At 43.0% G+C, this 27,243-nt stretch overlaps 1 protein-coding gene across 6 annotated transcripts in view; it reads left to right on the top strand.

The window, feature by feature from the left end:
- Window positions 1–272: 272 nt before the first annotated feature.
- Window positions 273–27,243, top strand: part of SLC10A7 (solute carrier family 10 member 7) — a 151,577-nt gene continuing 124,606 nt past the window's right edge. For 5 of the 6 annotated variants that reach the window (XM_015276181.4, XM_015276179.4, NM_001031131.2 and 2 more), the window contains exons 1-4: window positions 273–428; window positions 3,174–3,256; window positions 8,194–8,330; window positions 12,757–12,832. In XM_015276181.4, coding sequence (XP_015131667.1) covers window positions 329–428; window positions 3,174–3,256; window positions 8,194–8,330; window positions 12,757–12,832 — 396 coding nt within the window. In that variant the 5' untranslated portion in view covers window positions 273–328. Of the gene's footprint in view, window positions 429–3,173; window positions 3,257–8,193; window positions 8,331–12,756; window positions 12,833–27,243 lie in introns of those variants that run through there. The other variant, XM_015276184.4, reaches the window with a different exon arrangement.

Below are 27,243 nucleotides of genomic sequence, written 5' to 3'. Positions count from 1 at the left end.
CGCGGCCGTTGTAATGTACCGAAAGGGCGCGCACGACGCCGCCCGCCGCCCTCCGCCTCCCAGCCCCGCGCCTGCGGGAACGCGCCGCCCGCCTCGCGCGCTCGCGGCAGCTCGCGGGGAGGGCTCCGCTCCGCCGCGTCCGCCCTCTGCTCGCGGCGCCGCGTGGCACCGCGGATCTACTCGGAGGTGCGTGGTAGCGATGGCGGCGGTGGGTGAGACTTTTCCTGTCGGCGGATCCGGCTGGCCCTGCCGGCGGGCGGGCGGCGGGTTGCACCCCGCCCCGGCGCTGCGCTGAGGCGCGCCGGGCCGGGCCGCGGCGAGGGACGCCATGGGGCTGCTGGAGCGGCTGAGGAAGGAATGGTTCATCGCGGGGATAGCGCTGGTCATCGCGGCCGCCAGGCTGGAGCCCGCCGTCGGCGTGAAAGGCGGTGAGTCCGCCCGCCGCCCCCGGAGGGCCCCGGCGGTGCTCTGCCGCCCGAGGGAGGGTGCTGCCCGCGGGGCAGGGGAGGCCGGCTGCGTCCGCCGGGCGCGGAGGCGGGAGGAGGCGGGCGGCCCCGGGGCGGGGGAACTTGGGCAGCGAGTTGGCGGAGGGGCCCGTTCGATTCAATACCCGGTTCCCCACGGGTTTGCGAAGCTTTAAGGAAAGTAGAACGTTTCAGCAGGATTCCGCCAGCAGTTCCGCGTGACGAGAGTCTAGCTCTGCTTTGGCGTGCGTGCGTTTGTTCTGTTCTTCCTAAATGAACCTGAAGTTTGAAGACGGACAGTTTGCTCGCTGAGGAGCCGACGTGGTGATTTGAAGTGATGTAAAAAGGGCTCTGGGCGGTTGCTGTGCCAGCCGAGACTCCGGTACCGCACGGAGTTGAGGGTAGGCGCTGCCTGCTGTGCAAGGAGCCTTCCCAGCATCTGCTGCTGTTCTGCGCAGCTGAATAGGGCCCACGTGGAGCTTCTCGCAGGAACCACGCCGTGTCTTTAGCAGATATTAAAGACAAATTTGAGTATCAGTATAGTATCAGGTGGTTCGTCCCCTTCTGGTGTGACTGTCACGCTGATTGTTGGCCGCCATGTGGGAGATCCTTTAAACTGGAGCATGAGGTTATTCTTCCACAGTTTACTTCCCCTATTTTATGTTGGAGGACTTCAGCGTCATTTTTTTTCTGCTGTAAAAACATGCACAAGGTGTTGCTTCTGGGACAGTAAAAAAAAAGACTTATAAGCATTGGTAGAAATCATCAGATGTGTTCCCAGTGGCAGTATCCCTTTTCAAAAGCCACGGTGTCTCAGTGCTCGTTTTGAAACCAGGGGGAAAAATGTGGTGGAAAATATCAGCGTATGAAAAAAAAAAACCCCACCTTTGTTTAGCATCTTTCAGGTGACAGAACTGTGCTCTGCAATTTGCAGGGCCTGACTCAATGATGTGGGTGATTGGCGCCTGTGCCAGGGGGACGTTGTGCCACAAAGCAAAAAGACTGGTGCTGCTCTCACCTTCAGGGCACAAAGCAAGCCCTTTCTGCTGTGATTTCCTATTGAGCGAATGTGCTTGTTTATTTCTTTTTCCATGAAAAGGGCTGTCCTGATGAGCCTACTGCATGCAAGATATAGAGGAGTTGTTCTGATCAGAGTTTGTCATGCTGTGGGAACGTGTGTGTTCTCTAGTGGCACAGACTCCTCCTGTGTAATGGAATTCGTGTGGTGCAGTGAAAAATCCTGGGATAGAAAAACTGGGTCCCAGAGCGACCTTGCTCTTAGCCAGAGCAGCTAACCAGCTGTCTGTCTGCCCAATGTGTGTGTGCACACATGTATTGTACTCTGGCCTTCTGTAAGACTAGAGCATTTATATAATTGTGTATATAGGTACAAATGATATCTACAGTCGTACAGAAATACATATGTATATTCTGGCTATTCAGTTAACTTGCCTGAATTTTGTAACTATCCACGTGCTTTGCTGCAACTTTAACTTTTGCGTTTCCTGGCTCATTTTTATGTTGCACTTAATATAGGTGTTTCTATTTTTTTTCTTTTTCTTTTTACTTTTTAATTTAACACACATACTTCTAGTGTCTCATCAACAGAGTTCTCTCCGAGAGCAGGATTTGTGTTTAAATGACTCGAGATGCAAATTTGAGTAGGCTCAGCGTTCGATCACATCCGTCTAATTTGAGGGCTGCTGACATTGCTCACGTCAATGGATCATTCATTCAAGAGAGCAGAAAAGATCTTTTTTGGTGTGTGGAGTAAAGGCTTGCCTGTTTGCTGCTGTGGTTTTGCTCCTGATGGCTGATCGTCTCGTGCAGAGTTAGGACATGAGTTTGGTCTTAAGTAGACTGCTAATATTTTGTTTGTATTGAAAGATCTGGTTGAATGCTTGTGGAAGAAGAGTGTATGCTTTTTGCTCTTGGTGGCATCCAAAGGCAAATGGTATTAAAGTAATTCATCATTTTTACAGGAGTGCAAAAAGAATTTCATTTTAATCTCCCAGGGGAAAAATGTGTGTGTGTGTGTGTGTGTATATATATATATATATATATATATATATATATATATATATATATATATACACACAGACACAAATGTAAGCTTTTAATATAGCAGAGCCCTCAGAGGTGTAGGCATCTGTCCTGGCTGATCTCACTGCAGCAGCGTGTCTGAAATATGTTATTTTTCCACTTGTTGTGTTGGGGAGTAACATGGACTTGTATTGCCCCAAGGAGCCCGTTGCAGGTCAGGCTTGGTTTCCTTCGTGCAGACAGCTGGACAGATGTGTGTGTCGTGGGGGAAGAAGTGAGAGGCAGATTTGTCAACGATATGCCTCTGTGGAGGGAGCAGCTAATATTTCCAGTTGAGACTCTGGGTTGACTTTTTTGATGCTATGGGTGTGGTCTGTCTGAAAACTGCCCCCTCCTTTTCCACATTTACAGAATTTACCCATTAGTTCCCAGGCGACTGTGATCACGGAAGCCAAATCTGTGTGACATCGTACCTCACTTTTCACTCCCTGATCGAACAGCACCTTTTCTGTAACTTAATAGAAACATCACTGTTTATGAAAAAGAAACTTATTATATTTTGTTGCAGATGTTTTTCTAAAGATTCCTGTTTGCATTGATGTACTTGTATGCATATCGTTGTCTTTTTGACTGCGGTTCACTCTGTTCTCTGTCTGTATTTTTTAGGACCCTTGAAACCAGAAATTACCATAACTTACATTGCTGTTTCAGCTATATTCTTTAACAGTGGACTCTCATTAAAGACAGAGGTACTGTAATTTCTCATTGCTTCATCTTTGTTTTGCTTTAAAAGTTTTGTGTTGCTTTTGATGAAGTTTGAACATAACTGAAATGCTCAATTTCTGTGCTGTTTTTGTCGATGCTGGGAGAAGGGCCAACAAGAGAAGATCAAAATTAGACCTTTGTATAATGATTCCTCGATTTCCAAAGATTCTTCGCGTGGTAGTGAGCATGAGTAAATTTCATCCATCCGTAGAGACTTGGCTTAATTTTGCGGAGCTTTGACTCAATGGAAGCGCTGAGCACAATTTTGAGTGCAGAAGACTGGATGTGCACCCTGCACGTGTGCCAGCTCACATCAGGGTGAGACCCAGAGGCCCACTGACACCAGGCTTTTCCTTCCCGTTCTGCGTCTGTTTCCTCACTGCTCAGTTTATATACAACCCAGAGAACGATGTGAATGCTAGAGTAGATTTGTAGGGGTCTGGGTAGAGAGGGCCTTTGTGAAATCTCCATGCCTCTGGATGTGAAGAAGAGAAATGAGCTCTCTCTGCCGTTCTTGTCCACCTCATGTGCTGGTGTGTTCTCAGAGTGAGACCAGAGGAGGCTAGTTAGTACAGGATTGATGCGAGCAAAGATAGAGGGAGGGGCTGTAGGTTATCCCCACTGTGTGTGGTATCCCCACAGGACAAAAGCTGGTATCAACACAACACAGCATTCCTCTGCAGGTGCAAGGCTGGTGTATAGGTACAAGGCCTTGGCAGTCTTTTCCTTTGGGATTTATCTGTGGACTGGTAGCCTTGAAATGCCCGTGCTCTGCTGCATATTGCAAGCACTGAGACTTGTTTCAATATTTATGTTACTCATTTTTCAAAAAGAAGATGTAGGGGAAGATCTCTTAGTGATGTGTAAAGGAGGGAAGGAGGAGGGAAATGATGGCTGTGTGCCAAGAAGAGGAGTAACCAGAGTTGAACCGAAGCTGCGTGTTTCTGTTAGTCTATTTTCCTTGTTCCTTTTACTCCGTTGACTGTGCTGATGTAATAGGTGATGCCGTTTAGATGTTGCATGATACCAGTGCCTCCAGGAAACATCACAGTACTGTCCAGCATTGCATTATCTTCTGCACAGCGTCGGGTTTGGATGAACAGCATACGTTAAACAGAAAGAAAAGTATCTGTCCCTATATCATGGCTATAATGAGAATATTCTGAGTTCAGGCAGTGTTTGAATCGATGGTGGGCAGTTCTGGCACTGGCACCTCTAGTTCTGCCTGGATACAGCAGAAGCGAAGCGAATAACTTTAAGTCAATTCTGTAGCAGCTGTTTAGAGCCTTTTAGTCTTATATGGAGGCAGACAGAGCCATGTTATCTATTTGTCTGGGACAGTAATTCATCCTAATGTAAACAGACTGTGGAGAGGCACTTTCTTCCACAGATAAGAAGACCGAAACCTACAAAACCTCAGTGAATGTTTCTGCTTCCAGGCTTAAGAATCCTTGTGTGCAGAGGAAAATAAAAATAAAAATTGTAGAACTTCTTTCTTTTTCAGCAACTCAAATCCTTGAATTTGCGAATCCTTCGTGTTTGTGAAGCAGCTATTTGTGAAGTTGTATTTGTGAATAAGAGCGGGATCTTCAGCACAGCCGGTCTTGGTTAAATTCTGAATGCTGCTATGCTTCACAAACTTTCTCAGGCTAGGGTGATGTGAACTGGCAGGTCCCTTGGCAGCGTATTACGACCCACTCCGAACTTGCATTACTTTCTTTCATCTGTGGATTAGGACTAATGCATCGATGGCCATGAATATGGTGTTTAGGTCCAGGTAGTGCATCCCCAGTCAATTGTTTTAGAGCCATTAGTTAGGAGTGGTACTCAACCGGTCTAGCGCTGTGTTGCAGTCTCAATACAGTCTAGCACTGCATGCCATCAAGAAGCTAAGCCTGCTTGAATTTCTGTCATGGAGGTAGAAGATAAAGAGGAAGAAAACCGGTTTGCTTCCTGTACGTTTTGCTATTGAGGCCAAGTCATTATGTTATTAAAGTACTTCGGGGCACGTTTTAATTTTTCACGGCATGACCTGAAGAAAGCATTAGTCTGTTAGTATGCCTTTGTATTGGGCAAAGAAGCCGTTTTTGTTTCTGTCTTGATTAGTTCTTCACCTTCTACTTTGGCTGTTCTACCTCAGATAGTATGTTAATGAGAATGACGTAGCATTCAGTAAACATTATGAAATGATGTAAAGCTGTGCAAGTTTTAACCGAGGCCTCCTGATAAAGCTAATGAAATTTGTACTAACTGACGCTCTTTTAAGGTTGCATTTCTGGCTTTATCTGCTGTTAAGGTGCATGCTTAAAAATAGTTACCGTGCATTTAGAAAGTAGTTTACAAAATAACTGCTCGTGTTCAGGGAGAGCCTGTCAGCGCCTGGCCTTGTTACTTTTTCAAATCTAGAGGTGTTCTTTTAGGTTTCTAGATGTAAGCCCTGTCCAGGAATGACAAAAACGCCTTACTTTGACTCTCCTTCAGTTTTCAGTGACCGGATAGCTTGCGCTTGCGAGTGCCTCCTGTAGGGCCCCAGAAATTAAATCACGTACTTGAGTTATCCGCTTCAATGAGGAGTTTGAAAGGCCAGTGGAAGAGGCTCTGACCGGAGGAAAGCTCGGGGAAGCTCTCTGAAGGGTATCAAATAGCGTGAAAGGCAAATTCTAGCTGTTGTTCAGGAGCGGAATCATAACGGGCAGCTTCCAGTGCCACTGCTGAGATTTCTGCTTTTTTGAGTGACGGCGAGTGCCGTGATGGGGACTATCTGTGTCAAGCCTTTATAGATTAAGAGGGTGAAGGGTGTTTGCTTCGGTGCCTGTTCTATGTTAACATGATCTAAGGATCAAATGAGACTATTAGAGACATTTTAAAGACTTCATTTAGATTCTTAAATCCCTGTTCCGCTAGTTCAGCGTTTTTTCATGTAGTAGGCTGACTGCATTGCAATTGCCTTTCTTGTTTACTGGAAGGCGTGACCAACCTTTCCCAGCTGTTGTCTTACCTTTTGCTTTGGAAAGCATCACACGATTTTCTTCAAATCATCTGTTCTTAAGGCATTTTCCAGTTGTAAAAGTAGTAAGAAGGGAAAGCCGGCAACACTCGTACAATATTGAAAGAGTGGAGTATTTTCTATGGTGCCGTGGGTTCCAGCATTGCAGTTCTGCGTGTGTGACGTTACTATACTGTGATTGCCAGCAGAGATTCATCCATTAGGAAATCTGGGGCTGGAGGTGTTGTGACAGGAAAGGAGGAGAAATAAGCAGCTTTGCTGAAGGAAGACACCGGGTTTGTTTTTTCTCAATTGTATAATTTACATTTAAAGATGCACTTTAATATAGATGTTTCTGGGTATCTTTTCATCTCACATAAGGGAGAAACTAGACGCTTTATTTTTGCTTTCTTGTTGAGAAAAGATGAAACAGAGCTACAGTGAAGCTTTCCGTAATACAGTAAGCACTGTGACGGCTCGTGTGAAGAAGGCCTAGTTTCTTCACGCACAGCCATAGCAGCCTGCCCGAGAGCTTTATTAATTATAGAAACATAGTAGTTGTTTCGTTCACTTAACCAAGAACCAAATGTAGTCATTCTTTCGTGATAAAACTGCATCAAAACGTGCATTCCAAGTCTGTACTGTATATAACTTCAGGGTATGAACAGATGCATAGTTTTTAATGGGAGGTTTTTTCCTCCCAAATCCAAGTTTGGAAGACAGTTTTATTTAAAATAATATTAAAGAAAGTAAGGTGAGAAGGACACGGTGTGAAGTGCTGATACTTCCAGACGGGTAATTACATCAGTATGCATTTTTTGGATCAAAAAACTTGTTTGTCTGTGATAAAAATTCAGCTGTCCTGAAGCTGAGAGGTGGCACGTGAAGATCTGATGCTGTATTACTGTACGATTTTTTATACTGCTCTTTTTCTTAATGCACCTTGAGTATCAGACCACAGGGTAGATGGAGAATCCTAGAAAGTAAGGATTTGAATAAAAATGCCATCGGTTCTTTTTCGTTGCGATGCTTAATGAAAGGTGCAAGTTAGCTCGAGACAGAAGAAAAGGAATTTTTCTTCTTGAACGATGAGAGCTGAAATGTACAAGATTTTTTCCTAGTACTTGAAAACTATATAGAAGGCTCCCGGAGTGTCCCAGAAGACAGAATCAGAGACATAGCGAACAGAAGGGTGTATTGCATAAGGGTCCTTGATCTTCTCTCTGGAGCGCTCTTCGTGCTTTTGAAGGAAGACGCTGCGTAACAGCAAAAGTTTATTTATTTTCTCAGTCTTTTAATGTGATTTTTACCTTTTCATTTTGTCTTAGCTGTTGTTAACATTTTATAGGCTTGGAGTTCTCTTTGCTTTTCTTCATCAGCCTAATATGTTTATGAATTTCCAATCTATGGCACGCTAGATCATCGACATCTGCCACGGAATAATTATTTGCCTTTTATGTTTGTTTGTTTTTCTTTTTAAAGCCCTCCCCCGCATACAAATGGTGACTCTTTATGTTGTCGAGATCCCTTTCTCTGTGGCTCTCTCTAGGCTAGGGAAGCTTGAAATCGCTCAGAACTGCAAGTTCCCCTTCCTCCCGATACCTGCAGTCAAGAAAGTAAACAGGCTGTCAGCGTAGTTAACTCAGGTTTTGAAGCCCGGTGCTATGGCTGCCTGCTGTAAAAGCTGCAGTTATGAGCTACGCTGTTATTGAAGCGCTGGACAATTCTTTTGGAAAAACGCCCAGCAGCAGACAGAGCTTTTATGTTGTCTGGATGCACTTTGTTATTAAAGAGGCGATCAGATGATCCCTAAAGGTGCCTTTTTTGACACGCGCTGTCTTTGTACTCTAAAGATCACGCTAGTTTTAAAAGCATGAATGTGGTTTTACTTCAGCTGTTATGACTGCAACTTGCTCTCTTCTTTTTCTTTTGCAGGAGCTGACAAGTGCTTTGATGCATGTGAAACTCCACCTTTTTGTCCAGATTTTTACACTTGTGTTCTTCCCAACAGCAATATGGCTCTTTCTTCAGCTATTATCAATCACACCTATAAATGAATGGCTTTTAAAAGGGTATGTTTAAGTATAATAGAGTGAAATATATTCGTAGCTCTCATCTTAAGAGGCTGCTTATGCTGCAGCGGGTGTTTGAAGAAATGTTGTGAGCAGATTACGTGCTTCTGCACTTTGCTGTGCAGAAACCCTTCCAGAAACCTGGACTCATTTTTAGAAAACCTCAGTTAGTTTTGTATATAGGGACCTTGCAACAAGTTTGGTTTTCGCAAAACACATTTGAAGTGCTGTCCTGGGTCTCAAGAAAGACTGGGAGGGAAAGGAAAAAAATGCTGAAGAACAACAGGTGTTCTGCTTTGTTGCTAAATAGCCTGTACTGAGCAGCTCTTGTATGTGAACAGACTTCAGGCTCATTAACTGCCTACAGCTTAAGAGCGGGGAAAAATAAAAGATGGAATAAAGTATCTGTAGGAAGGGCTACATTGCCACAAAAACAATGTTTGCTGAGAAGGCAAAACATGAGACAAAATCTTTTTAAAGTTAGTACCATTCTGCTTAACAGTATTAGTGCATTAGGGTAATAACAAAGTAGCAAAAGAACATTCGCTTGCAGTTGGTCATTAATACTAGAGGCTATTATTTAAAGTAAAATCATTGGTTTTGGTCAGCTAGAATAGAGGCAGGCTTTTTCATAGCTGCGGCTTCAATTTCTGAAGTGTGAATTACAAGAAACTCTTAAGCTTTTTCTTCTTTCCACTTGTTATCCTGTCTTTCCTGCTGCCTCTCACTTCACTTTTGTTTCTCATATTTTAGGGACTTGCTCTTTTATGTGCACAAGTATATCTGTATGTGGATACGTGTGCACCTGTGAAATTCCACATAAAATTCTATTCATCCTAATGCTGCACAGCTGCAGTTTTTATTCTCTAGAAAAATTAATACCCAAATGAAAACAGGGATTTTGGCAAAGTTACATCCTCATCATGTATGTTTATTGCATTCTGTAGTGGGATGTGGTTGATTGTCCTCACAGAGGCCTGAAAAAATAGACATATGCTCCCAAGGGCGTTCAGCTCCCGTCTGGCAGGGTGGCTCCCTCACAGCCTGTAGTTCTGCAATACTCTCTACACTGAGTTAGAGTTATGCCTACAGGGCACAGTCAAGCCCACAGGTGGTTTGTTCCCTGCCTAACTTTAGCATGAACGGTAGATTCTTTCATCCTCCATAGCAGTCTGTTTACTGTGCTAGTTGAGAGGCCACTTCAGATGTTAACAGCTTTTCATCTCTGTTTCTACAGTTCCATTTTGTTTTTCTCTACACAGGGGTGATATTTGTTACCTTATTACCTTACCTGCTGTTACCTTAAAATATATTAAAAAGAAGAACTGACATTGCTGCACACATCTTTGATGTTCACTTTTTTAACTGTCTCGATTTCGCATTGACAGGATCTCTTTGAAAAGAAGCATGATGCAGCTTATTAGCAGTTGTGCGGGTTCACCTCTTTTTGTTGTTCTTAGTGTATAGTGTTTACAGCGCAGGTGGTATAGCATGAGATGCAAAGATCTAATACAGGGTACAGCTTTGCAGCGTATAAGTAGAACAGTTATTATTTATGACCCTTCAACAAGGGGTTAAACCCCTGATCATAGTACTTACTATGCTGCCTGATTCAGTGGCCGTGAGAGGAATTTATGTGTTGCTGGTATTGCATATGGCTGATATAAAGCAAGAAAAAAGCACTCAGGCTATTTGCATGTTTGATATACACAATTAAAAACATTTCCATTTACTGGACTAGTCGACCAAGATTTTTTTTTTTAAAGATATTTAGAACCATAGCTTGTTGATGCTGTTTTTTCTTTTTATTTCTAAATGTGTTATTTCCAATTTGAGAGCATTTACAGGTATCTGTGTTATTATAACCTTTCTCCTCTTATAGTGTGGAAAATTCCCGTCAGCTGACTCGAATACACTTGCACACCTTTCATACTTCTCTGGGTAACTTTGAACTTAATCTGTCCTTATTAGTGCAGGTGAAAAGTTCAAGGAGCTGGCTGCCAAATGACCACATAGAAGAGATATAATGGTATGGCAGCCAATATAAGGGATTGATGCAGGATTCACCATTTGTCTGTTTATAGTTAGAGGGACACATAAAACTTTCCAGACCATTTCTTTTTCCCTGTTTTTCTCTTCCTTTTAATACCAAGTTATCCTGCTAAGCACTGACAACTCCCTTCTTCTATAGGCTTCACTGAAAGCTGAATATCCCATGTATTTCCAAGGTGGTGCTAGGTGCTTCGTGGAATTGGACATAAATAATACTTACGCTGTTGCCTTTCTTTTCCACAGTGTCTAGCTGACAAGCTGAATGCTTTCATTGTCATTTTCTTATTTCTTCTATTTAAGCTGTTTGTATATTTACAGCATATCTGTTGCACTGTAATATTCTCCCTGCATTTAACACTTCTGTTTGCTGTAGCTTTTTGACACCTAGCTTTTTTTTTAGAGATGAGCTAACACGCATGTACAAACCAGTAAAAGGGGAGAAAATATTAATGTGAGAAATATAAAACTATTTCTTTTTGTAGTAGCTGATGAAAAACAAAACAATGGGAACCTAGAAATAGCAGCATGGTTCTTCTCACCTTTTTAAGCAGTCAATATTTTCATTGGTGAACTGTCTTCTTAAAGAAAAGCAGCATTTGTATCCTTCCATTCATTTTTTTTTCCTCCAATGCCTGCATGTCAGGATGCTATCAACTTACCTACCTCAGGACACACAGTAATAATAGTCTTTGAGATAGATGTGTAGCTGTCCTTGTTAATGCTAGATACAATGCTGCAGATGGGGAAGCGGAGTCACAGAGAAGTTAAAGTTCTTTTGGGTAAATGGTTATGTGACTCTTCACAGTGGCGTTCACAGGATTGCAGGATGTCAGGGTTGATTAGAGACAGCATAGAAATTCCATTGGCTTGTACAGGGCAGTAACTGCAGTGCAAACTGATCATCTATGTAGTATCTTAAGGTTGCATAGAATTTCACCTGTTGTAAAGCTGTAAATGCAATGGAAAGCACAGCCATGAAAAGTAGAGTAGAAAAGTCCTAGGCTACAACAGGTGAGGATATGCTCAAATTCAGCACCCACGGATGCAGAAACAAAGCAAAGAATCTACTTACCTTTAGAAGGCCTCAGGTACACGGGGGTCTCCAGTAAGATGCCCTCGCCTCCACTGCCAACCCTCAAATGAGGTCTGGGAAGGGGCAGATTCTGTCTCTGCTCCTTCCGGTCACTCAGATACATTGCATACACCTGAGCTGCCCTGGGTTGGCCCTGCCTTCCCACCAGGTGTTCAGCCACACACCACCCCTTCACGACATGAGCCAATGATTGAGTAGGTTACAGGTAAGCCCTTTCTATTATGGTGAGATCCATGAGTTTGGTAGTCACATGCAGGCACGCTGTCACATGTAATGTGGTATGGGCAGGAGCCACTCCTTGCATAACCCCTGGTCTATCTTGGACTTTTTTTTTTTTTGAGTTACTACTTATCTTACTCATAGAGGATCTGAGGCTTCCAGATCATCTAATTGGATTTCAGCCTGCCTTTCTTTTTATTCTTCGATTCAACTTAGATCCAAGGATCCTGTTGATTTAAGTCCTTTTTTTGTCTAATGTTATGGTTCTTAATTTTAGAGGGGAAGTGCCAGTTGAGGTTAAGGTAGTTTGCCCCATCAGAGATGTAATTTTATTTTCCAGTTGTCTGATAGGAGCCTTTGTAAAGCTCATTTGCATCTTTCAGTCCTTCCTTAGAGTAATGGTACACGTGAAAAGTTAGTAATAGCTGCCATGCTGCAGCAGATGTTGCTACTACTCTTTTTGCAGTTATCAAAAATGTTTGATATAGTTTATTAAAAAAATTTCAGCCATTTTTGAAGGACATTTAATAAGGGAATTATTGTTCCTTGTAGGTTCTTATTTTTCAATAATTTTGTGTAGCACACAGCCACGGGGAGCCCAGTGCCCATCCAACACCTCTTTTTAAGATAATCCATCCTAAATAAGTATACTGCTGTTAAGCCTGCCTGGCTCACTAAGCGTAGTGTGGTAACCCTGGAAAATACAGCAATAAAAGCAGAGTAGCAAAGTCCTGGGCTGTAGCAAGTGAGGACTTACTCAAATGCAGCAGCCAAGGATACATAAACAAAGTCAAAAAATCTACTTACCCTTAGAAGATCTCAGATATGCAGAGGTCTCCAGCAAAGTACTCTTCTACTGCCAGCCCTTAAATGAGGTCTGGGAAGGGGTGGTTCCTGGCTCCACCCCTTCCATTCACTCAGGTATATTACATGCACCTGAGCTCCCTTGCAGTAGCCCTGCTTTCTGTCCAGGTGCTCCAGTACTGGTTCGGGCTGTGACTTAATGTTTCTGCTACTGCTGTAAGATATGTAATTTTTTTTTGTTGTTGTTGTTGTTTTTAGGTTGCAGACAGTAGGCTGTATGCCACCTCCTGTGTCATCTGCGGTAATTTTAACCAAAGCTGTTGGTGGAAATGAGGTGAGTGTGTTAAGTCTTCATTTCTGTAACGCTTTTTAAAACAAAACAAAACAACAAACACTCTAATAAGTATTTATTTATGATAAAACTGCGTGGTAAAACACTTACTGTAAAACCTCTTAAATTGAAGTTTAGGTATTGTGTTTGTGTTAAACAAGGAAGACAGTGATACGTGACTTGATGACGTTGGTCAAGCTGATAGAAGCTCAGTTTTCGGAGGCAACCAAAAGGCTTCTGTTAGAAATGGGGAGAGAGGAGTACTCAGGAGGCTATTTTTAAAGTTTAGGTTTTTGGGGTGTTAATGTAGGCTCTCAGAGCTAAATTTTAATTCAGCCATAGACCTCTTCTGCACGAGGTTGGGTAAATTGCATTTTTAAAATACGGCCGTTAGTTGTGTTCTTCTTATTTTCTGAGTTCAGGCACTTGGGACCGATTAATGTCAGCTTTGAAAACACATGATAGTGCTCAAATAGATTGAAGTTGTGTTTTGTACTGACAAAGTGCTGTTTAATTGCTCTATCCTCTGAAGAGAGACCCAAAGCATCTTAAGTCAAGCATTTCTAATTATGGGCAAGCCTGATGCACGTCACTGTCTACTTGCTACCTGAAAACAAGGACAGTAAAATAGTCTGATGGAGATGCTGTGGAGTGCATTGGTTAGTATGAGGACGTCATTCGTATTTGTAATAACAAGGAAATGAGACTAGTGAGCAAAAGAGAAATAAGCTTATTTAGTTATGATTCTAGATTTAGGTGCTGCAAATCGTCCCAAGAAGCCACGTAGTGATTGGCGTGAATGGAATGAACTATTGGATGAGCAATTGTTCGGTGCTAGCAGTGTCTGTTCTATCCTTAGAGCAAAGCAAAAAAATCTCTGGGAAAAAAATAAGGTGTGATGTGTTGGCAGAAGGTCGTATGATAAAGCATCTGTGTGCAGGGGTGAGGGAGGTAAGTTCCTGATGACTGGAGTTTACTTTTATGTGATAGTGTTCTTTTAGTGTGGAGTATATGTTTCTATTCTACACCAGCTGCAAATCAGACGTTCTGTCATGTGATGTTCGGGTAGTAATTGTGTATGTTGCTGTTAGAATAAGCTCAAACCTCTAGTTCTTCTGTACCAAACTGGTGTTGGTGGAACGTGAAAATACATACTTTGTTAGTTTTTACAGTTCTTATAGTGGTTGACAAGAGAGAATGAATCAAGAACTAGGCCTCAGGAACTGTGAGTTCTCAGTCAGCGTCTAGGAATGCAGGACGTTGGTCAGACTATGATCCTGGTGGGTCACTTCCAACTCAGGATATTCGATTGAGGTACGCAAAAGAGAAACAACCTGTAAATGCACTTGTTGTAGGTGAAGTCTGTGGCAAATTTATTGCCAAACTTGAGGGATTTTCCAGTGCTAGCAGATTTTGGAAATAGGGTGCTTCTCTGTCATTCGTACTATTGTTTCTTCTTCTGAAGAGCTGCGGATTGCATCCTTCTTGGTAGGGGAAGAGAGCCTCTTAACGCTCCTCGCTACTTCTCTCCTAAGCTGTTGGTGCTATCTTTCTGACAGGAGCAGAACAATGCATTTTTTTCCCATTTTAATTGAAATTAATTCTCACAGACAAAGAAGAATTTGAAGGTGGGAGTGAGCTATAGAAATAGAAGTGATTGTGCTGTCAGAACGTCTGTTCCTAATACTGTCTTCTCATCTGCTTTTGCTTCATCAGGTGTTTCCTTTACCTACAGAAATGGGTTTGTCTAAGGCTGTATAATGTAATGTGAAGATAAATGATCTTGGTCAGAAGCATTGTAATGAAGAGGCACCACGTGAGCTAGTTAGTTTGGGAAGTGTCATGCTGCTGTAGAGTACCAGCACGCTAAGTAAGTGCTCGATAGGCTTCTGGGGATTTCTTGAAATGTAGTAGATGGGAACTATGCTGGTTGACTGTTACGACAGTACACAGGGTTTTAGGTTGTCTTTAAGTTGCAGTGACTGTTGAATGTCAGTGTGGATGCTGGGAAATTCTCAGGGAAACCTCAAGCACCAGTGGCACGGTAGGAGTACTTGTGGGGCTGAGGTGCGGTTTATATCTTCACCTCTGTCGTTAATCCCTTGGGTAAAACTGAACAGGGGAGTATGTCTCTGGGTTTAGCTGTAACGGATATGGGCAACTTCTTTCTGCTGAGGTAGAAGATCAGGACTGAAAAGCCTTTTGCAAGCTGCATTTCTAGTTCTCGGAAAGGATGATTGAGTATTTGGTGAAGTGCATGGAAGGAGTATCTACGTTATTAGATGTTTCTTTTTATCAGCTGAATTTTACTGCATACCTGTAGGAAAACTTGGTTGTGTGCTGATAGAAGTTAGATTTCTTTGCTAATCTTACAGGATCTGTTTTTTAATGTGATACATGCTGGAGGGCACAAAATGCAATGCTCTGGTTTTACTGGCTAAAAAGAGGATGATTAGCAGAGCTAATTCTAAGAATTCTCATTAGACTGTTTACTGTTTCAGAAGGTAATGTTCTGGGATTGTTTGTACAAGCCCAGGTAAACTAAAAAGAGTTGTATTATAACTCAGCGATTAAGAGCAGCTATGCGGGCTACTAGTGTTTCTCTTCCTGATGCTTCAAATGCATGATCTATCGGAAGTATTTAAGCTGTATGTTCTCTTGACCTACCCTCTGATTTCTTGAATTCTGGAAGAGTTCATCAGGAGTATAAATGAAAAATTGCCCATAGCAAAAATAAGTCCCTTTTCCTACTCATCATTTGATCACTTCCTGCGTGATCCATATCGCTTTCAGATTTCTGGCTTTAGCAGCTGTCACTCCTGGGATGGGGGAGATAAAGATACGTCCAAAGATCTACCTATATAATTCAGACAACCTTGGAGCTGAGGTGTGCTGGCAAATAAGCAATGTAAGTTGTATGGGAAAAAACCCTCTGTGAAGTCTCTGAAAAATTTTGGTAGACAAAGGGAGGAGAGGAAGGCTACTACTGTGGTGGATGTACATGCTACCAGTCTATTCCTAGCTTCTGTGGCCACGTGCATTTGTCTTGTCAGCAAAGCCCACTTCAGGTACCCAATCTAATTCTGCATGTATGCGAACCCAAAAAGGAGCATTTGCTCATACAGGGGCTAAGAATAATGAGGGATTGCTGTATGAAATAAAATCCTAATTTTAAATTTTGTGGTAGCTTTTTAATCACTGAACTACATCTGCCATCAGTAGCATTTATGAAGTCTCTTGATTTGTGAGGCAGGCCTTCTTTACTAGTTAGAACAATTAGAATGGAAAAAAAAAACACGGAAGGCCTCACTTGAGTTCTTAGCTGTTGTTGAGCCCAGAAGGGTCAGAATTTTATTGGCATTACAGTATCTGGCAGTACAAAAAGCTGTTTTGCATCCCTTTTTGGTAAAAGTCATGTAGGTTTTCAACAAAATTAAAAAAGTCCTTTCTTTAAAAGTCTGCTTCTAACTTATCCATTTCTGCAAGAGGCATGTCAACACTTCAAGGTGCTGTGAAGAGAATCCCGGTCAGAGCTTGTAGATCCTCAGGCAGAAATGCTGCAGTGATGCCAGATACAGCTACTAAGTATTCAGACAGCTGATGTCCTACTCTCTTTAATAATCAAAGTAATGAAGAAGAGAGGTAGGAAATAAGATCTTTAAGTCTATTACCAGTTTAGGAGAAAAAACAACTTTTGATGATTTTTATGGCGGCTTAATGACACATTATCCTTTTCAAAAATAATAGTAGGCAAGAGCTGTGATAGAATTGTACAGGTCAAGTGTGCTAGACAGTTCGTTTTATCAAAGGATACTTGGGCTATTTTGTAACCTCCTCCACAAAGCTATTGAGGTTACAGAAAAATCTCTTCGGGGTGGACTGTATTTTTTTTTGCAACCTTTGTATGGATCTTTTACGCCTTCCATAAAGCAAGGTGGTGCATATTCCAGACAACATTTTGAAATATAAAAGGATGTACTGAAGAAAACTATAAAGATGAAGTGACTTTTAAAAGGGGCTTTCAAAACAAGTGTAATAGAGCATAGAACTGTAAATAAATTTTGACAGGCCACAGCCAGCTCTTCTGGCAAAGACCAGGGGAGAATAGGAACACCTCATTGTTCTTACCTATTTTTTGTTGGCAAAAATAAAAAAAAGCCAGAAGTTAACCTAATATGTTAAAATAAAAGAGCATGTAAATTCTTACAGAAATATAAACACTGGAAAATTCCTGTTTTGGTGAGTGGGTTTTAGATTATATATATGGGTACAAAAGCAAAAGGTGAACGCTACTAGAGTTGCTGTGTAGTCACAGGAAAAATTGATTTCTCTAAAAATATCTCAAGTTCTTTGAACTGTGTCTTTATGGACAGTAACCTTTTAAAAGGTAAAGAAAGTGAATAAAAAAAATACAAGCGCTGGTGGTTTGTGAGTCACACACTGATGCATCAGTGTGCAGAGCGCTTGCCCTCAGAAGGTAACATAATTTCATTTCATAATGTTCAAGATCTTCAAATGAACTGTGTGTGTTGGTGTTTAGTTGCCTTTGAGGACCTAGCTTGTTCTTGTCTGAATATGTCAACACTTGCAGTCACGTTACCCTACAATTTCATTTCCTATTTGTGCTTGACCTAAAATGATCTAATACTGTTTCTGGCTTAAAGAAGTGTCTCCTTTCATTCTAATTTTTTAAAATTCATGCTGTAGAAGAGGAAAGAAAACCTAATGTGGTTAAAATCATTTTTTAAGTAATAAATTGTCTGCCTACATAGACTAAGGACTTGCAGGTGAACACGTAACTAATTCAGCTATTAGATACTAAATGAAAGTCTCTGGAAAATGTATGTAAGTGGCATAAGACAAGTGTAGGAAAAGTGTCTATATTTCACATGTACCAATATAGAGAAATAGCTGTGTAAGCATAACCATTGCACACACAACAGGGCTGTTACACTATTACATTTACTCACTATGTTTTAATAGTGATCTAATTTTTTAGATATCTGTTTATTTATTCTAAGAGTTTTCTTTTTATCATTAGTGTGCTTTGAGCAGGTGGTTTTTTTTGAATTATCTATTGACACTTAAGATTTTTTTCTTCCCTGAACATTGAGCGCATTTAGTATCTACCAGTGCATGGGAGTAGCCCAGATTAGTACTTACAGTACAGCTTTCATCACTATAGTATGCCTCAGTAATGCAGCTCCATCAGAAGTCTCAAGAGTTCCTCATCCTCTTCTCAAGTCTTCAGTAACCTAAAGCAACTGTGAGCTATTCTTATTTTTTTCCTCTGCACACATTTATCACCAGTAGTCCTGAAACAGATGCACTGTTCAAAACAGAAGGATTTCTCAAAAATCATTTGTCACTGCTTATAGCTCAGGGGAAGCAAGTTCAGTTCAATTGGGGGGCTATTGGAATCCCTGCAGTTGAGCACTTGGCTCCCAAATTCTTTGCTTGTTTGTACAAAACTTCAAGTTTTTCCCAACACCTTTGAAGAGCAGTTCACTTACCACAGTAACATAGTGGATAATTTAGATTTGCGATGGAAGGTTTGCATTTGTTTCTGGTTGCCATAGCCTTTCAGTAAGGTTCTTTCCCTGTGGCTCAGGGTTCGGTGTTCGGTGGGAAAATCCTACCTCTACCGGGAAGCCTGCAGAACAGATCTTTTTCTCATTGTCATGCATTCTTAGGACTGTAGTTTTACCTCTGTGCCTCTGGGTGTACAACCAATAGCTCTCTTCCCCCCTCTTTATTTGTCACTGTGAAGATCCTGTTTCTGTCCCTTTGTGTTTGGAAAAAAAACCTGTCCCACTGTGCTCGCTAACCAGATGCAAACTGCAAGGCAAAGACAATGCAGAACAAAGACGAGGGAAATGCAATAAATAAACAACAATTAATGCTAAATCTCTCAATTGTACAACTTTAAGATGTAGACTGTACATGTTTAGGAAGGCTTCCTAAGTCAGGGTGCCGTAACTCAGACAGCTTCAAAAACCTGCTTGCTTGAATTATGCTCAACCACCTGGGCTGTGTCTGGAAACTACCTTGAACCGTGCTAGCCTTGTGTTTTTATGATTGTGTTTGCCCAGCCACCCTAGATCTGACTAGGTAAGTGTTTTCAGAGGCCTTGCTGGCACTCTGCTTCAGGGTGTGGCTGCAGAAGTGAGGTGTTTTTTTTTTAAAATCTATCTGTTCTGGGACATTCAGTGAACCTGAAAGCTGTTTGCGACATAAAGGAGCCAGGACAGGGAACGGGTCTTGCTCTCACATTTGATAAGAACTGTATTTCTCTATCTTACTCTGCAGGTTTCTGTGTAAAACCAGAGGGTGCAAAAGCTTCCTTTGTGCTCCTTGCTAAATATGAAATGCATTGCCTACGGAAAGCAAGCACATGTACTATTTGAATAAATCGGCAGTGATTGTATTAAAATGTTTGCAGAATGAGGTGCACTACTACCTTGCTAAAAGCAAGCTTCTGTACCCCCAGCCATTTAGTATTATAGTAGTTTAAAAAACAAAAACACCCAAATCTTTTATCAGCGAGGTAAGAAAGTTACTCTCCATTCCACAGGGTTTGAAGCAAAAGACTTTTAGAAAGCTAGAAATAGTCCAAAGGTGACAGCCATAAGAAAGTGTAAGTCATTTGTTTGCAGTGGTGCATCTTACACAGCTGTAATTCCATTGAAGCAAGCACTCGTGTGAGGACAGCAGGTGTAGTGCAGGAGTCATTCATATTCTAATGGTTACCTTTAAGTAGCACACTGCAGGTGGCTGGGACCAAAGCCCTGAATGAGGCATATTCTGGTTCTGCTGTCCTTCACCTTCTGGCTTACAAAACAAACACAAATTTAATATTAACTTCTGTTTAGCAGTAGGTGAATGGTTTCAATCATGGTATACGTTAAGGTAAATCACCAATGCAGCAGAAAAAAAACCTGTCAGCATTGCTACTTCTGTAGGTGGCTTATTTTCTGCCAGGAACAATCAAGACATTTCCTCTGACTTTTGTGGATGTGCCCAGCTGCCTGAGGGGGGTCTGGACTCCCACGTGAAGATGTACTGCCACACACAGTTGAGCTTAGCTGGTGGTAGCTGTCTCTATAACTGAATGAAAGAATCTGTTCATAAAACTAAAAGCCCACAACACTCACGTGCTGTAGCATTAGGCATCAAAGATGGAATTATGTATTTTTTAAAAGCAAACATTTAGAATAATATAGACCACTAACCCTTTAAAATCTGAAAAAGGCCTCCTGTCTAAGACTGTTGCAGCTCACTGCAGATAAACTGAATTCAAAAAAGTCTAGTGAGATAACAAGCTACCCTTCAGGAATGTCTGTATTCAAAGGTAAGTTCTCAAAACGTGCAGACTCTGAAGAGGAGCTTGTAATGAGATAACATTACATTGCTTCCCCTTCCTTAAGTCTGTCACTTGCTTGTTAAAAATCAAAGCTTTTGTGTATTTATCTCAGAAAAAGGTATTTTTATCTAGAATGGTGATATTTACATGGAAGCTAGTTGCAGCCTATTGGAAAGAAAGCACTTAAGCTTCATTCAGGCTTGCAAATTCAGTATTTGCGTGATTTGCCTTCCTCAGCTCCCTTCTCAGATATAGAATTTAATTGCCTACTTGTAATAAATTAATCTCAATGACAGAGCATTAAACAGGATTCTTAGTTAAAATTACCATTATCTTAACGTACTTTTTCAAGAAGTTAAATTTAAAATCCCTTTATAAACAGTGAACATTTTGTTTTTCTTTTATAATGTATTAAATGCAATCCTTTGCCAGAATTCATAAAAATCAGTATCTTAAATACTGTGATTAAAATCTCATTCTCAAAAGACAGGTAATTGCTTTATACGTCATGTATGAAACAGCCAAGAGCCATTTAATTTAATGGAACTCTATCAACAAGATAGGATGTTTTGCAATGATTTTTCTAATCTTGTTTTTTGAAGAATTTTTCTAGTCTTGTGGTTTCTTTTTTTGCAAAAAGGACTGTTTGGTGAAAGATTGTGGAAAGCAACAGAGCAGCACATTTCCTCTCAATCCAAAGCATTACTTCGGGCATAAGTGTGTGGAACATATTGGCTTTACTAGGAATCTGAAGAGAGCAAGCTGGTAGTTTTTGGAAAAGCCTCGTGCCTCCTGGGAACCCTTTTTCAAATATATGACCCCCATAGCCAGGCATTTTCCTGTTCAGATCGGAAGAGGACAGCTATTGCAGAGGCTTAAGCTCCTGCACTCACACGAGGAGCCCTTACAGGAAGTGGGTGGCACCTGGGAAATTTTGAGGTACATGCAAGAACCACATGAGCAAATAAAGGCAGCATTTTATCAACAGAGAACAGCCACAGACTGTTGAAATAATCAGCAGTGTTGGTAATTATGGCTCATGAAGCTAAAGAATAACTGTGCTTCAGCTGAATATTGTCATTTTTGAGCTGGTAAATGACAAACACCAAGTGTCCAGAAATCATTTGCCAATTTACATATTACTTGTGTAAAATTTGAGGCTCCTTGTTCTAACTGATATCATTATGGCAATGGAATTCCCAAACCACTGAAGTTTTGGTATGGATTGCTTTGCTAGACCCTTTTGTTACAATGATCTAAACTCTCATAGGTTTTTAATACTGGTAACATCCATAGTGCACACACAATGCATACTATGCAATTGTTTTTATCTCCAACTGTATATCCAAAGTCTTTTAAAAGGAAATCTTAATGTGCCCCTTGGGACAAAGTAAGTTACATGCAACTCTTAAGTCAGAGACCAAGATCATAACAGTGAGAACATATTTTAGAAAGCAGTTTACCTGTGCTTAGAAAAAAAGTCCTTCATCACACAGAACTCAGAACACACCTCCTCCAAGCCCTGCCTCCTACTTTCCAGCTTTAGAGGAGGAACATCAAGCAGTAGCAACTACTACCCAGGAACACCCCAGCACCAACATAGCCCCTCAGTCCCTCCAAAGCTGGGGAACTCTCCCCCCTCGGGCCCCCCCACAGGAGGGGCCAACTAAAGAGCCACTCACAATGCCAAACCCACCCTCCCACCAAAAAAAAAAAATATCTCTTTAGAGATAGTGCAAAACCCAGCCTCCAGCACCCAAAAAAAAAAACAAACCTCACAGCCACCCCCCACACATACTGCCTACATTCCACACTAGCAGACCACCACCACCTCCCCCCTACAAAACAGACCCAAACAAATACAAACAAACCACCACTTCAAGAGGCATCAACAACACAACTGGAACCCTTCTCCACACCTGGCACCCCTATAGCCAAGAGGATTCCACTCCAGAAAGCCAAAACTACAAACAGCTCAAAACAATAGAAGACAGGGACCTCAGAGCACTTAAGGCTCTGCCACATCCAGGCCACCACCAGTGTGCACCACTCACCACAAGACCAAAGGCCTGGCTGTCAGGTCAGCTCAGCATCCCTCCACTCAGAGGTCACACTGCATCCTTCATCAAATCTCAGCCTCATCACTGCATCTCCCCAACAGGTAGATGATGGCAGGGTTGGATGCCTTCCTCCAGAAGATGAATTGCAACACAATACAAAGGAAAAAAAAAAGAGGTGTTATATCCCTGTACCCCCCACAAAGGGAGTACAAGGGCCCCCCCTCACACCAGGGGGCAGCACCACTTACCCCTCATTACACCAACCCCATCCAGCTGTCATACACCTTCAAGGCTGAAAGGAAAGCACAACAACACAGGTTGTAGCCTCACCTCCAGGAAGGACCCAACCACCCTGCACAATACCACCTCCACAAAAAAAGGCACTTTAGTCCCCCAGCACCCACCTGGAGCCATAGACCCCATTCCAAAGGAGACAAGGACAGAGCTCACCTCACTCTGAAGGGCCACCAACAGCTACATCGCACCAGGATCCTCACCCCGGACCTGCAGGAAGAAGAGCTCTGCCAGCCACCTACAACAAGCTGCCAAAGCAGGAGCTCCAGCACCAAGGCAGAACAGCACAAGCAGCCACTTCCCCCTCCCTACACACAGGGTCATACCCCTGGGCCCCCAGCACTCACCTGTCATCCCATCACCAATGAAGACACTCATATATTCAGGCTCATCCTTACAGGAAAACACTTCACTGCAGCCCTTATCCTGCAACAGGAAACAAACAGTGGAGGGGATGAAAAAGCAAGTTACCACACACTTTCCTTTTAACAGTCTTTTGTGTTGCCTCTCACCCACAGCAACACCAGGGCACCCAGGGGGGTGCAGGGCATTACCACATTCTAAGCCCCACAACTGCTGGGAGCAGGACAGACCACAGCACCCACAAAACCACCTCGGGGGAGCTGAGGGCAGCCCAGGGCTGTGCTCAGCCTCAGGGAGCTGAGCAGCAGCCCACTGCCAGACCCCCCCCCCCCCCCAAAAAAAAAAAATCACCCTTGGAAGCCTGGCAGGAGCACCATGCTGTCCCCTAAGAGGAAGGGGAGCCCAGCAGTGGCCCTGTACCAGCCCCATGAAGACCAGGGTGAGGAGCCAGAAGCTTCCTGCCACAGGAGCCCTCTTCCTTTTACTCACCACCTCCTCAGTCCTGTTGCTGCCAGAACTACACACCTGTTGAGGATTAAGGCCCAGCCTAAACACCTGACAGCAGCTCTCACTCAGCCCAGTGCAGGAGTGGAAATAGTCCAAAATAAGTGTTGACCTCAGGCATTGCTTCCACTTCAGCAGCCCTTTCTGTTGTTTCTTACCCACAGCAGCAACAGGTTGTGGGAAGGGAAAGGGAGGAAGGGCAGGGGCAGCAACCCCATCCTGCTCAGCCTCCGTGGCTGGCAGCAAGAGGGGCTGAAAGCACCCAGAACTCCCTCCAGAACTGTACTTACCTTGGACAAAGCAAAAGCAGTGTGGGACCCAAGCACTGCCACTGCACCAGCCCCATAAAGAGCACAGTGGGAGCTCAGCAGCCTCCCGCCACAGGCAGAGAGCCCCCAGCAGCAGTCCTCACGCCATGGGATGGACCTCACACCGCTAGGCCCTCAAAGAAAACAGCCTGCATGGTCCCATCGCTACCAGAACTCACCACAGGTTTGGAGTGATCCTTGCTGCAAGAGGCCCTCCTGTACTCCTCAGTCTGGAACTGAAGACAACAACAAAAAAAAACAAGTTAAAAAAGTAAACCTCTTTTTTCTTACAGAAGAAAAAAAACCAGCCCTTTGAGTTGCTGCTCACCCCCAGCAGCTCCAGGCTAAGGGACATAGCCCCATCCTACTCACCTCCATCACCACAAGCAGGAGGGCCTGCAGCACCTGCAAGCCACCCAGCCTCCCTAAGAAGGCAGAATACAAACCAGACTACAGAAGCATCACATAGGTGCAACAAAGCAAAAGGGAGTCCAGCGGTGGCTCTGTGCTAGCCCTGAAGCAGGCAGTGCGAGCGGAACAGTAGCCACCCTGTGCTGGCTGTAAAAAGAGGGGAGCCCAGTAATAACAGCCCCATACCAGCCTCAAAAAGAACAGCATCAAAGCCTAGAAGCAACAACCCTACATAAGCTCTAAAAAAGAGCAGATGAGCCCCACAGCCAAAAAGCAGAACAATAGCAGCACCACCAGCCACCCAAAAAGCAGCACACAAGCCCAGCAGCCTCCCACTACAGAGAGCTCAGAGAACCCCCAGTGGCTCCCAACAGCCTCCGGTGGGGTTTAAGAGGCTTGGAGGGCGGGCCCTGCCCTGGGCTCCCAACAGGGCGCAGCTGTGCGTGGGCAGCCCCCAGCACGTGGAGGTGATCGATTCGTTAGTGCAGCTGGGCTGCCTATTGGGCCAGCCCAGAGCCCTGACAGCTACCCCAAAACCTTGAGGCTTAGCATACCCAGACAAAGTAGACGTTACGGAGCTTGAAAAGTTCCTTTTCAGACATATGAAAAGTCGGAAAACATGAAAGCATGAAACATTCACAGAGTTGTCCACGTTACCTCTGGGGAGTTTACAATGTCTAATCCAGATGCCGAAGATCAGAATGAGTTTAATTCTGTGCCTTCCACTGTGAATTTATTCCCACCTTCTTAAATAAAGGGGAAAAAAAACAGACACCACTTTTCGTTGCTGTGTTACAAAGCCTCGTGGAAAGTTTCCATACTTTTCAGCTACATTCATCTTTGTGACAGCATAAAGGCAAATACTTTGTTTGGTTTGCAGCAGTCATTCTTTCCTTCTGAACGAAAGAATGTGGTAAACCTGAACAGTGTTCAGTCCCAACTGAATTACTCAAAGCATGCTTGCATACAGTGATACGGTATCGCTGTCTGAAGCTGCTGATAGTCCTTCAAAGAGAAACCTTGAAGTGAAACGGGACAGAAAAGTGTGAGCAGAACTAAGGTTAGCCGTGACTCGGACCGCCATCCCGTCAGTGGGAGTAGGTACTCGTTTGTCAGTTTATTTGACAGACTTTTACAGTGTTTCTAGACTTTGCACGCGTGCACGCGTACTTTTCCATGATAGCAGAGAGCAATAGCAATCTCCTCAGTAGCGCTGAGTCTGAGCTCTGTTTCCACATCTTGGGAACGATGTGGCGAACGTTCCTGCCAGCAACAACGATCACTTATTCACGGAGTTTACAGGGCTCCGTGTGTTTGCTTGCGGAAGTGTTGGAATTTGTGTGTTGCGCTCCTTGTAAAAGCAGAATATTAAGCAACCGTAGTTAAAAATGTGCCCCCTCGTGTTTATTCGTTGTCCTGGAGGCTGCTGAATTTTTAGGAAGGTTCCATCTGTTGTAATATTATTCCGAAATGCCCGGAGATATTGTGCCGTTTCACTTCTAGGTGAAATTTAAGATTGCGGTATTCCATTCTTTTACATCCTTTCCTGTACTTTAAGAAGAGGCATTTGCTAAAAGGCATGTTTGTTCCTTGATTTGCAACCATAAATGACAAGTAGATAAATCTTTGGCAGGTGACGTTTTAATTACTTTGAACATCTGGGAACATAAACAAATCCTACAGAAAGAAGCTTTTTTAACTGGAACTGGAGAAAGTCTGCTTAAAAAAGCAATGGCTGTCACATTTCACTCCACTTAAGCACAGCACTTCGGTTCAAAAGCATCGTGCTTTAAGGGAAACTTTTCATATATTCAGTATACATGATTTCCTAAAAGTCCTCTGAGAAGGAAAGGCATGCACCAGATCGATAGGTTACCTGGTATTCAAGAAATGACAGCATTAAAGCTAGATTGGAATTGAATTTTTCTGTCTGAGGATATATTTTGTGATTCCGTTTCAAAATTGCGCAGTCGCGAACACATGTCCTGCCACACATTCTTCTGTCACGTTGATGTCGTACATGGTATCTCAAGAGTACTTGCTATGCTTTCATTCTCCAAATGGCCCAAAGTATCTGTATCAAGCGAGACTTTCTGAATAGGCTGTGCTCTCTAGGGTGTATATTTCAATAATTTAGTCAGTGGCCTCTCTCACACCTTCTCTCTGCAGCCAGCTGCGTGACTTCTTGTGTAGTTGTGAGGCGTTTCTATTTCTAAGCGTAGTCACAAATAAACGCCGGCACCCTTGCGCGACTCGTACCAGCTGTGTCGATGGCGTTGATGTGACTGGGTTCTCTGCGGTTTATGATCTGAGGAAGTCAGAACAATAGGTACTTCTGTAAGTACAGCGTAGCCAGGTAAATGGGCCGTGTTGGAAGGTGTTCGCCACAAATCCCTTCTGAAATGAGTCACTCCGAGGCATCTCTTCTCCATAAAGAGTCTGCTGTTGTGACCGCTGGATTAACAAATCCGGTGTTGTTACATGCGGCGTTTCAAACGTCCTTCGTATTCTCAGCAGATAAAGCTCACGGTAGTCATCGTGATCTTGACCAGAATACCTACTTTGCTCTCACGCTCATTTGTTTTAGTTGATTCCTCGGCATTTTGTTTTCTATCTTCCTTTATATGTGGAGTATTACACTGATGTGAGGTCAGTGTTGTGGGTAACATTTGTCTCTCTACTTAGACAAAGATACATTCGAAATAATAGTCTCTGCCTTTGCTATCGATGTCTTATTATATGGAAATAAGGAATCATAGAACATAATGATTCTTCCTAGTCCAGGTGCTTTGTGAGTCCGAGAGCTGAACTCTTGTTCTAGAAACAGGATTCCAACACGTACTCACATATTCTTCTTTTCAGTGTACAAACTTCCTTACTCATTGTCTTTTTATGTCTAATTATGTTTAACACTCTCCCGAATCTCCCCTGCCTCAAAATTGTCTCATAATTTACACGGGGCACCGTACCCCACGTAAGCGTTTCATTCTGTCTTTAACTGATCGTTGATTTTCATGTCCCTCCCCTTTCAAATCACCAGTCAGTTCCAGCATGTGGTTTGTCTTTTCCCTTACTAATGCGCAAGCATGCTGGAATCTGCAGTAGTCTATT

Source organism: Gallus gallus, chromosome 4, assembly GCF_016699485.2.
Source record: "Gallus gallus isolate bGalGal1 chromosome 4, bGalGal1.mat.broiler.GRCg7b, whole genome shotgun sequence".
Taxonomy (NCBI): domain Eukaryota; kingdom Metazoa; phylum Chordata; class Aves; order Galliformes; family Phasianidae; genus Gallus; species Gallus gallus.
Note: the sequence above shows the minus strand (reverse complement) of the source record. Positions and strands in the feature narration are given on the sequence as shown.